Source organism: Asterias rubens, chromosome 1 (assembly GCF_902459465.1).
Source record: "Asterias rubens chromosome 1, eAstRub1.3, whole genome shotgun sequence".
NCBI classification, from domain to species: domain Eukaryota; kingdom Metazoa; phylum Echinodermata; class Asteroidea; order Forcipulatida; family Asteriidae; genus Asterias; species Asterias rubens.
In genome coordinates this window covers 28,704,335-28,717,263 of record NC_047062.1, presented here as the reverse complement: position 1 = coordinate 28,717,263, position 12,929 = coordinate 28,704,335, and the positions used below count along the sequence as shown (strand labels likewise).

The 12,929-nt window shown below is 37.4% G+C and overlaps 1 protein-coding gene across 2 annotated transcripts in view; it reads right to left on the bottom strand.

Annotated features, from left to right (window-relative positions):
• Positions 1 to 1,789: 1,789 nt before the first annotated feature.
• LOC117297966 (vam6/Vps39-like protein) overlaps positions 1,790 to 12,929 on the bottom strand; it is a 41,475-nt gene continuing 30,335 nt past the window's right edge. The window contains exon 20 of one of the 2 annotated variants that reach the window (XM_033781203.1): positions 1,790 to 2,027. In XM_033781203.1, the coding sequence (XP_033637094.1) occupies positions 1,977 to 2,027 (51 nt within the window). In that variant the 3' untranslated portion in view covers positions 1,790 to 1,976. Of the gene's footprint in view, positions 2,028 to 8,333; positions 8,524 to 12,929 lie in introns of those variants that run through there. The other variant, XM_033781281.1, reaches the window with a different exon arrangement.

Below are 12,929 nucleotides of genomic sequence, written 5' to 3'. Positions count from 1 at the left end.
TCCAGTGCCTTTAAGGCAGGGTATACTTTTGGTAATAAATCACCATCAGTGGTATGCCCAAAGAAAAATAGCATTCACAGAAATTATACCTCAGTCAACTGAAAAAAAGAGAAAGCCCTTTAAACAATTCCAGGGGACTCCCACACTCTGAGCACCCCTGCAGTTAACCCCCGACCCCAAGCTACAGAGAACTTTCACAACCAGCGTTTGTTTAAAAAAGGCTTCAACAAAATCAGAGAGCATGTATGAACACTTTCAGGCATTCCTTAGCGACTGACAATAGGGATATTATTAGTTTGGATCAAGTAGATGCCGTTTGGAGATGTGAGTCATCACCTGGGTGCTTGACTGTTCACACTAGACTGCGATTATCAACCACGTTTTTTATTATCAGTACTCAGGCAGATGACGTGGCTGTGGTACACGTGTAGATAGCGGTATGACTTTGACTTGTTTTTCCATAAAGCAATAGCATTAACCTAAATGAAAAAGTTTCAAAAAACAATTGTCACTATCACATTTTAAACAAATATTAGAATAAAAGGGCACGGTCTGCATTAAAGGTAGATTCATAGATTCTATTCGTAAAGGGAAGGTACACGTTTGGTAGTTACTCAAAACAAATATTAACTTAAAAACTGACTTGGTAACAAGCATTGGAGAGTTGTTGATAGTATAAAACATTGTGGGAAACGACTCCCTCTGAAGTAACGTAGTTTTTGAGAAAGAGGTAATTTCTCACTAGAATATTAAAAGACTTCTAGCTAGAAGTCTTTTATTCCTATCTGAAAGAACACAAATTCGTCCAACAAGGGTGTTTTTTCTTTCATCATTTTCTCACAACTTCGATGACCGATTGAGCCCAAATCTTCACAGGCTTGTTATTTTATGCTTATGATGGGATACACCAAGTGAGAACACTGGTCTTTGACAATTACCAAACGTGTACAGTGCCTTTAATGATGATTTGTAGGCAAAATAAATAAAAAGACAGGTACAATTGGTCACATGTGAAAGTTATTATTACTTGCTGAGAAAACAACAACAAAACTGTCAATACATTATTTTCACAAGAACAGCATCCATCCTGCAAGGTAGCAGTGGGTACCAACCGCATCTCTGGCTGTAGCTTATTGGAATAGACACCAACCATCAGAACACCGCCTGCTAAACGATTCAATTGATTCAAATGGTATTTTTGTTGAACAATTATCCAAACTGTAACTTCAAAAGGGAATTCTTTCTCAAAATAGTCTATACTATCAACAAATGTGCTTCTCAGCAAAGGACGGTTTTATAGTCATAATTATTTTGAACACCAATCAATGACCGAATCTTGAATGTTGTCAATGGTTGTAGAGCTGCACTGGCAATGTTGTACTTGCTCTATACTGTGACAGCTTTGTGTTTTCATTCTATGTGTACATTTTGTAGGTAAATCCATACCGAGTTAATGGAACACGTTGCCTTGGATCGGTCGAGTTGGTCTTTGAAAAGCGTTTGTAACCGTTTTTTATAAAATGCATATGGTTAGAAAGATGTTGTAAAAGTAGAATACAATGATCTACACAAATTTGCCTCGAAATTGCCTGGTTTTCGTTTTACTTTGCGAACTAACACGGTCGGCCATTTATGGGAGTCAAAAATTTGACTCTCATAAATGGCCGACCGATTTTGTCGGCGAGGTAAAAGGAAAACCACGCAACTTCGAGGCATATTTGTGTGGATCATTGTATTCTACTTTTAAAACCTCTTTCTAACCATATGCATTTCATAACAAGCGGTTTCAAACGCTTTTCAAAGACCAACTCGTCCGATCCAAGGCAACGTGTTCCTTTAAGGAGTTAAATTCTGGGCAAATCAACCGATGAATCATTCTCTTTTGAACTGTTTCTGAGAACCAACTGTACTCATTTTGATTATGAAATCAATCAACAATCATTTTCGATTCTGTATGTTCAGGCTGTATCCAGGGCTTATCTGTGTACTATGACAACGTACAGGGATCCAGTCACAATAAACAGTTTCTGTTAGATGGAAATTAAAAGGAAATTTATAAAATCATTGAGGGACCCACTGCTAAATATAGGATTCAAACTGCCTCTAGCTACCGGGCAATCTCGGTGGTCTAGTTGGTAAGACACTGCTCTAGAATTGCAAGGGTCGTGGGTTCGAATCCCACCCGAGTAAAATGCCTGTGATTTATTTCACAGAGCTTGGGAAAGTACTGAGCATAAAGTGCTAACACACATCGGTGTAAATGGGTAAAACCAAACTTAATCAACAGTTTCTGCTTAGCAAGATTTTCCTGCACTGAGCAGTTTTTGTGTGCTTGGCAGGTTTATGGCACTTGGTCTACCATTTAGTTCTGAGGAAAATGTTACGACATTTCTGACAATAAACAGCCTTGTTTTAAACACCAACAGAGATGCTACTATAATAAGAGTGAAACTGCAGGCCTGCAGCCCTCAGCCTAGACTTCTTGTTCCAATCTCTACTCTCATCTGCCTACCTCCATCTAAGCCCTCACTAAAATACACTTAACAAAGCTCCACAATTTACAAAGATTGGTTATCGACACAATCAATCTTCAATTCTTTCAAAAGATAGTGACCTTAGATATGTATTTTCCTTTATGTGAAAGAATCAATACAATTATAAGACCCATTTCCCGACCCAGATACTTAAACAATTTTTAAAACAATTTTTTGTCCAGCATCCATTCATTTATAGATGTGACTTAAAGGCAGTGGACACTATTGGTAATTGTCAAAGACTAGCCTTCACAGTAGGTGTATCTCAACATATGCATAAAATAACAAACATGTGAAAATTTGAGCTCAATCGGTCATCGAAGTTGCGAGATAATAATGAAAGAAAAATAACCCTTGTCACACGAAGTTGTGTGCGTTTAGATGGTTGATTTCGAGACCTCAAGTTCTAAACTTGAGGTCTCGAAATCAAATTCGTGGGAAATTACTTCTTTCTCGAAAACTATGGCACTTCAGAGGGAGCCGTTTCTCACAATGTTTTATATCATCAACCTCTTCCAATTACTCGTCACCAAGAAAGGTTTTATGCCAATAATTATTTTGAGTAATTACCAATAGTGTCCACTGCCTTTAATATCTTTTTCCCCCTTTGCTTTTTCCCCCTTTGAACATATTCATAACATTAATATCCAACTTCCACAGCCCCAGACACTTACATTATTTATTGGAAATGAAAACGAGAAAAAAAAAAAGCCATTGCATGACTAGGTACTAAGAATGAATTCAGGCTTAACCAGGGCTGACGTGTCTAATGCCTCGAACTGCTGTCACGGAAAATTAAACAAAGTCTCCAGGAAAAGAAATCTTGAACCCACGGGCAACTCAAATAATTAATATATCTAATATCAACAGTACAGCTGGAAGTGAGACTGCGCCACACCAATACAAATATTATTTGCAATGCTCGGTATTATTAACACTAATAATAACTGGGTTTGTAGACTGCCTAATTGCTGCAGGAAACACGATTTGCTTGTAATGTGTTATTACTTTCCCCAACTGGCAAGTGGCGTTTTTAATTAATTCCTGAACCCATTTCAACTACACTCCTGTGAACTGAACCATTTCCTTTTTTAACAGGTGAAGGTTTTATCAAACACATTTCTGTATGTACACACCTGGGTGCAGAGAAGCTAATTATGGTTACGACACAGGTCCTCTACATTCTGGTGACTCAACAACTAGAGATTCAAACTAATGCACTGTTAACATTTTGCACCCTTAAAGGGTAGGCACATCGGGGAGATTCAAGCCAACAAATTGTCTTTTGAGCTTACATGTCATCCTGAAAATGTTATCTAAACCATTATGTGAATGACATTCAACACCTTCCAAAGAAACAAATTGGTCCTTAAAGGCAGTGGACACTATTGGTAATTACTCAAAATAATTATTAGCATAAAACCTTTCTTGGTGACGAGTAATGGGGAGAGGTTGATGGTATAAAACATTGTGAGAAACGGCTCCCTCTGAAGTGCCATAGTTTTCGAGAAAGAAGTAATTTCCACGAATTTGATACCTCATATTTAGAACTTGAGGTCTCGAAATCAACCATTGAAACGCACACAACTTCGTGTACCAAGGGTGTTTTTTTCTTTCATTATTATCTCGCAAGTTGAATGACCGATTGAGATTTTCACAGGTTTGCATATGTTGAGATACACCAACTGTGAAGGCTAGTCTTTGACAATTACCAATAGTGTCCACTGCCTTTAAGGTGCAAATCCTGCAGTAAACGAAATACTGAATCACAGCGTTGAGAATAATAATGGGCCCTGCTCCACGAAAATGAACATAACAAACAATTTTTTTCATAATTATCGATTAAAAAGTCAAGCCCCAACCTCAAGGTTTAGAAAAAACTAAAAACACTTCCGCCGTTGACGGCGCGCATCAAAATGACAATGCTTTGACGTCATGTCTGGGAGTGTTATACCTCCACACTGCAACAAAGCGGCTGTACAAATTGGAGCTCCAAACTATGACATAACATGAGTGATTACGTAACGGAGCTTTTCGCGATCTTTCAGAAAAGCGCTGGATAGGGGTATTCGAAATGGTTGTTTTTGTACACATTTAAAATCTATTTATACTCATATGACTCGATTTCCTTATTGATTGACAACATTTTAAATGAAATTCAACAAATGTCACGACTTTACATTTTAGTTCAAGCGGTTCTTTAAGCTAGCTACATGTACATGTATGAAGGTCAAATACAGAACACCGTACATGTTGAACAAGATACTTCTGTCATTCCCCAAACCAGCAGAGGTCTTAATAGTCTGCTTGACACCAAGGGCCATATACACCAATAAAATGGTTACCAGACTTATAAATAACTTGTATTTATAGTTGCGAAATAAAAATACATTGTCTGTTTTAAAGGGGCACATTGCTTTCAAATCTGTAAAATTTCCAGTTTGGAATTACTTGGTGTTCCCAACCTCCATGGTGTTCCTTATCATTTATAATTCAAGAGTAATTCATGAAGGAAAACACCTACAGTGTTTTGTAAATTGGTTAGAAAAACTTAAATTTGCCGCTGGAAGTACAACCAGCAGAACCATGGCATAGAGCAAGTAACAGATGGTCCACCATTTTGTGGAGTCAAACTCGATTCTACAAAATAACGTAATGTGTTCTGTCATGAAATTGCACAAAAAAATCACTATCGTGAGATATCCAACCATATTCATTTCATAACTTATACGTTTTATAGCCCAAAGCGCCCAATCAGAAGGCAACATGCCCCTTTAACATTTGCCCAATGTTCTCAATGGATACTTAGGGGCATTTAAGTAGCTATGGGGCATCTTTAACTTTTGTTTAAACCCCATTTTATTTCTGATTAGGGGCAATAAGGTTATCTGGGTTTTTTTTTATAGTGGGAACAGACATGTGAGTAACTATCCATGAAAAGAAGAGGAAAAGAGAAAACCTGGCAAGAAAAACAAGAGGAAAAGATAATACTCCTATACTTTAATACACAGAAAGTGAAGGAAAAAAGAGGAAAATCTTAACCCCAAAAGAGGAAATCAACTTAAAAGAGTAGATCTCACATGCCTGTTTGAAAAACCTGCCAGCTTGGTTTTGTAGAAAACAATTGCTAAAGGAAATTGTATACACTGTCCAATCAAATATGCGCAGGGCAAGATCTGATCAACATTGCTTATTTTCCCTGTGGCCTCTCTACTTCCAGCAGTGGGAGAGACCCAAGGTGAAGACAGACCTTGTAAGGATTTCTTGCACTTCTCAGCGGGATGACTTGCCCTTAAGTGATCATGTCCAAAGGGGACATACTGTTTCTTCCCATCATTAGGTATTCTTAAGATGTACAAGGAAAGGTGGATGTAGCTAGGCATACTCGCCTTAGAGGGTTTGGCTACTTTTTGTAGATCAAGTTTTTGGCCATGACATAAATCCCTATTTATTGTGAATGGAGATGTATTGTAACCATTAAGTTTTTGAGAAAAAAATGGGAAAGTCACAGAGCAACAATTTAAGGAGACTCGCGTAAATCCGTTGTACATGCTAAAATAATTTCCATCTCACTGCGACAAAAATTATTTTGGTGAAACTGTTTTACTCATTTCTAAAAAACCACAGCGCCTCAAATAACATATAAAAGGGCAATAAAGTATAAAGTAAAAAAATAACAAAACCCTCCATAAAAACTACTAATTGAGCAGTTGTGGAATGGTAGATTTTCTGCAACTCACTGGTACAATTACCAACGTCTGCAGACCCTTTAAAATGGTCTTTCCAATTATTGTAGAACATGAAGCTGCATGGGGGAGACCCCAACTGGTAAAAACATTACATGGTTGACATCATTCATGTTAACCTGAGTGTCGCATTACTATTTGTTATACATGAAAATTATAATGAAAATGTATATAGGTGGTACTAAAGCCTGGTTCATACTTCCTGCGAATGCAAATGCGATACAAATTTTGATGTCACAAATTTGCAACAAATAATTCGCATCAGTTGACATGCGCTCAACTCCTGCAAAACATTCGCTCCTCGAAAACTGGCATGTGACATCAACATTCACTTCAAGTATGAACAGGCTTAAGAGGCAATTATTTACATTGATTAAACATAAACTTAAAATCCATTGTGGATTCCTTCAACAGTTTGGTGCAACAATCTCTGACCTTTGACCTACTTGTAACTGGAGCTATTGAAAGCAAAGCCAGTGAGTGGCACATGTAATGCATTCAGCAGTCTTGATATTTGCTCATAAATATTGATGCAGTAAGTCTAGAGAGAGTCAGAGATAACAGTATATGAAACAGGTACATACAGAAAGGCATCCAGACGGCACATTTAATAACAAATTCAAGAACAGATATTTTTTTGTGAGGTATTCACACAGGGGTTCTGTCAATAGGAATTAAGTGAAGTACTACTATGTAGTAGAGACCGATTTAAAGGAACACGTTGCCTTGGATCAGTCGAGTTGGTCTTTGAAAAGCGTTTGAAACCGTTTGTTATAAAATGCATATGGGTAGAAAGATGTTGTAAAAGTAGAATACAATGATCCACACAAACATGCCTCTAAATTGCATGGTTTTCCCTTTACCCTGTCGACTAACACGGTCCGCCATTTATGGGAGTCAAATTTACTCCGCAGTAGTAGAATAAAGTAAGACAGTTCTCTAAGAACAAACTCTACCTGGCAAGTAGATACACATGGTGTTACTGCAAACCAAATATATATTGATAGCTCACCATGCAATGCCTCAAATCACAATACTACATGAATCCTAGACAACAACAAAATATATAGGCCCTACTAAATTTGAAGCCCCGTTTTCAAAATATTTATTATAACCTTTGGACAGTCTACCTTTTGAGATGCTGCCAGCTTTTACTGTAAATGCAAAAATTCAAATAGTTCTCCCTACTTAAAGGAACGTTACAGAATTGGTAAGAAACAAAAATCATGAAATCACAGATATACATAAAACTTACACAGTCTGATGATAATAGTAGACAACATCCCTTGAAATATTTCTGTCTGAAATGTCATATTTGATGAGAAATAAATAATCTAACTTCGCGTTTGGAGTTTATCGCTCAGTGAGCGTTTTATTCATTTTTATTTTGGCATCGATGCAGTGCAAAATTTGTAATCGGTTTTTCACTATTCTCTCGTGACCCAGATGGCCGATCGATCTCAAACTTTTACAGGTTTGTCAGTTAATGTATATGGTGGATTACATAAAGTGCTTACACTTCCAGCAACTGTTTTGTTAGCAAAAACCAATTCTGTAATGTTCCTTTAACTCAACTTACAGTAACTGCAACATTTCTCACAACTTAAAACATGTCAAGCTTCACCTAAATATTCACATCTGGTTCAAATTTCATAAAAGCCTTCAAGCAGTAAATATTGCTTTTAAAAACAAAAATGCGCTTGATAAGGAAAGTGACTCATGTGTCATACACAATGTTTGAGACTGTATGGTACTTATGGCTGGTGGTTATTTTTTTAATGGAGGACTTTAAAGGCACTGTACACATTTGGTAATTGTCAAAGACCAGTGTTCTCACTTGGTGTATCCCATCATAAAAGACTTTATTATTTTAGTGAGAAATTACCTCTTTCTCAAAAACTACGTTACCCCAGAGGGAGTCGTTTCTCACAATGTTTTATACTATCAACAGCTCTCCAATGCTCGTTACCAAGTCAGTTTTTAAGTTAATATTTGTTTTGAGTAATTACCAAACGTATACCCTCCCTTTAAAAGAAACTTGGTATACCTTTGGTAATCACCCTTAAAATTAGTGGCAACTAAAGCTTTTGATACTAGTATTAAGCATGTTGAGAATCGTTTCACTTTGAAGTAATGTGGTTATGTAAAAAGATACGAGTTTTTATCTCCTAAAATTTGAATCTGAGAAACGTTACCGCGAGTATGTTTCTCAGCTTGTGGATTCCAAATACAGATTATTCTTCCTGCAAAGGGTGATTAAAAAACAAAAACATGTTCACAGATCTGCTCATTGTCATACTCATAACTTACACAGTAAGAAGTCTTCTCTTAAAATCTTGTTGATGTTCTAAAAACAGTGCAAACAAAGTCCACACCTATATTTTCTTCATTGTGCCTAAAAAAATGTAATTCATACACATTGTATATTAGTTAACATACAGGTCAGGTACTGGTATTCAACACAAATGTTGTACAATGCACTATTTTAGTGCTGAGTACATGTATTTTAAGGTCAACAGCTTTTGAACTTTCCTTTAAAAAGTTAATCTTCACCCATGAATGTCTTTAAAGTGCCCAGACATGAAGCAAGGTTAATTGATGAAGCGACTGTGTAGTCATATAATGCACAGCAGATAGAGAGTAAGAGGCAGGAGGTGTTATAGGGAGGCCTTCATCATGCACAGTAGAAGCTAGACAGAGGACATGCATGCTAATCAGTATAGGACTTTATAAAACCCCTTACAAATATTGTGCCTTTTCATTGGTTTAGAGCGCGTCACATGATATGTCTCAGATTTACTGGGCGGCGGCCATGTGATAGTGCATCGTTTGCCGTGTGACAGTCCGATGACTATCACACGGCGTGCAGTACCCAGACGTCTCTTTATCAGTTGTGCATCTGTGTATCTGAAACGCGCGTACGAACGTTGCGTGTACGAGGGTGATAAATAATATAATAACAAATTCTTATATAGCGCATTTCACAATAAACCTTATCAATGCGCTTTACATTAGTCCCCTGGTCATTGGGCCAATACAGCATTCCTATAATCTTTCTCAGCTCCCATTAGGGAGTAAACAGCCCCGAGCTGCCGTGGCGCTCCGAAAGCTTTTCATTCACAATATCAACCTCTACCCTCGCAGGTACCTATTTACACCCCTGGGTGAAGAGAAGCAATTATAGTAAAGTATCTTGCTCAAGGACACAAGTGTCACGACCGGGATTCGAACCCACACTCCGGTGAATTAGCACCAGAACTTGAATTCGATGCTCTTAACCACTCGGCCGTGACACTCTAAATAGTCTGTTGGGGTGTTATAAAACAAATATTGACTGCTTTTACTCGTGCTATGGTTAAAACTCTGACTCCCTCGGTGATCCCCGGACCGTTCCATTATCCAAAACTCTCCGGGGATCACCTCGGGAGATGAGTTTTAACCACAGCATTTGAAGCAGTAAATATTTGTATACTAGATGAGATACTGTCAACAGAAACGGAGCACCTTCAGTTTGAATGTGATCACCAATCTTGGTTCTAGTCAACTAACAGAAATGACTCCCATAAATGGCCGACCGTGTAAGTCGACGAGGTAAAAGGAAAACCGTGCACTTTCGAGGCATGTTTGTATTCTACTTTTACAACATCTTTCTACACATATGCATTTTATATAAAAAAAAAGCGGTTACAAACGCTTTTCAAAGACCAACTCGACCGATCCAAGGCGATCCTTTAACCGTACTGAAGGTGATGTTTGAGCTTGTGACAACATATTTTATGCAAGGTGTCTATTTCAAAATTAATGGAAATAAACAACAACTACAAGAAACCAGGGACACCTCATAAAATGAAAAGGTTGTAGCCGATTTTGTGAGTTACCACTTTGTGTTAGGCTCTTTGAGACACAAAAAAAAAAAAAACAGACAACAAGCAATAAATCAACGCACTGTCTCCAGAAATCACAAGTTTGAAAGGTTGGGAAGTCCACTTCAACAGTACCGGCAAATCCATGTAAGTGTGCACCGCTAATGCAACAAATGTGCACAAGGGGAAAAACGTGCAACCTGTTTGTGTAGAATTGATTGAATCAAGGAATAGACAAAAACACGCCGGCTGACTTGGCAAATGACCTGATCTCTTCATTTGGAATAGGGGAAAGTACTACATGTACATGTAGTAATGGAAAAACACTAGCATTGTGACCAACCTATAAAACTAAAGCCTTGAAGAGTGAAAGTAGATTGGGGCAAGTCTAATCACAAACACTAACAGCAACTGACTTGATCCAAGTCTGGGTCCAATTTCATAGAGCTGCTTAAAGCCATTGGACACTTTCGGAACAGATTTTTTTTTTTTAAGTTCACAGATTTACAAATTACTTACAGGGTTTACAGAAGGTAATGGTGAAAGACTTCTCTTGAAATATTATTCCATAAAATGCTTTACTTTTTGAGAAAACATTGAAACAATATCAATTCTCGATATCGAGAACTACGGATTTATTTTAAACACATGTCATGACACGGCGAAACGTGCACCAACAAAGGTGGGTTTTCCCGTTGTTTTCTCCCACTACGATGACCGATTGAGCCTAAATTTTCACAGGTTTGTTATTTTATATTATACGTTGTGATACACGAAGTGTGGGCCTTGGACAATACTGTTTACCGAAAGTGTCCAATGGCTTTAAGCACAAAAAGTAGCTAAGCACAACAAAATTAGGCTTAGAAGAATAAGGTTACCCTCAAAAATACCATGTCACAAGTACAATTTGTGAGTGGTGTCTTGCTAATTTCTGCTATGCAGAAAATTGTTAAGAAATATTTTCTGCTTTATGAATTTGGGCCCTGATCTTTTCTGCAGATTTTCTGAAGTTGAAATGATAACATATAGGAACAGTAATTGCCTTATTGCAAGTCCGATACCTTGGAAGGAGTGGAACCAAAAATGGACTGAAAGCAAGTCTGATTCGTTTGGAAAGGGAAGGGGAAACAGTAACATTCAACTGACTTGAGGCAAGTCTGATATTTTCGACAGATTTTCAGATGCTTGATTTGGAGACCTCAAGTTCTAAACTTGAGGTCTTGAAATCAAATACGGGAAAATTACTTCTTTCTCCAAAACTAGGTCACTTCAGAGGGAGCTGTTTCTCACAATGTTTTATACCATCAACCTCTCCCCATTACTTGTTACCAAGTAAGGTTTTATGCCAATAATTATTTTGAGTCATTACCAATAGTGTCCACTGCCTTTAAGCAATACTTTCCGCTTTATGAAATTCGGCCCTGATCTTTTCTGCAGATTTTCTGAGTTGAAATGATAACCTTAGGAACAGTAATTGTCTTATTGCTAGTCTGATACCTTGGACAGTGAGGAGAGGAACCCAAAACCATGCATGTGAGTAACTATCCATGAAAGAAGAGAAAGAGGAAAAGAAAAAGAAACAGGAAAAGATAATACTCCTATACTTTTATACACAAAAAGTAGGAAAAACAATTCACAAAAACATAAGGAAAAAAAGAGGAAAAGATAATACTCCTATACTTTTATACACAAAAAGTAGGAAAAACAATTCACAAAAACATAAGGAAAAAAAGAGGAAAAGATAATACTCCTATACTTTTGTACACAGTAATACTCCTATACTTTTGTACACAGAAAGTGAAGAAAAAAAGAGGGAAAATCAAGACCAAAAGAGGGAAATCAAGACCAAAAAAGAGGAAATCAGCTTAAAAAAAAGAGGGGAAATCTCACTCATTACTGAAAAACGGACCGAAAGCAAAGGGATTGAAACAGCAACAGTCAACTGACTTGAAGCAAGTCTACCAAACCGTGGGAGGAAAAGAAACGACAGCAAAACAAATCTTGATCAGCGTGACATGAGTCATCGAATCCACATCTACATCTAGTTGAAAACATGTCCTAGGAGAAATACATCATTTTGGGGATTGAGTTGAACATAGACACATTTTCTAGAAATCCTTTGAACATTTCTTGCGAACCACTAAAATATTCCTTACTTACCGACACCCCCCCCCCCAATAAAAAACCCAAAGCATACAGGCCTGTTATCCCATCTTTGTGCAATTACTGTATAGAAAACAGAGGCAAATTTAGGAGATTTGAGGCATTGCATGGCGAGGTAGCAATGTACATTAGGTTTGCAGTAACACCATGTGTATCTTGCTGTGTAAATTATTATCTTTTGAGAACTTGTCTCATTATAAATTCTACTGCCAGAATTTATCAGTTATTTCTAAGAAATCAAAGTTACATGTATGTTCAGTGAACATTTCTAGGGCGTTATTTTTTTATCACGTACGCCTCGCTTACCAACCCCCCCCCCCCAAAAAAAAAAAAAAAAAACCACACCAAAATTAACCCTGACCCTGACCAAAGTTCAAAGACTATTTCAAACCATTTCTATTAGCCCAGCAGAAATGGCAGGTATTTCTGCTGTTGACATACAACTTTTACGACAAGGGTGTTTTTTCTTCCATTATTCTCTCGCAAACTTGACGACCAATTGAATTCAAATTTTCACAGGTTTGTTGTTTTATGCATCTGTTGAGATACACCAAGTTAAAAGACTTGTCTTTGACAATTACCACAGGTGTCCAGTGTCTTTAAATAACAGTTTAAAGCTTATT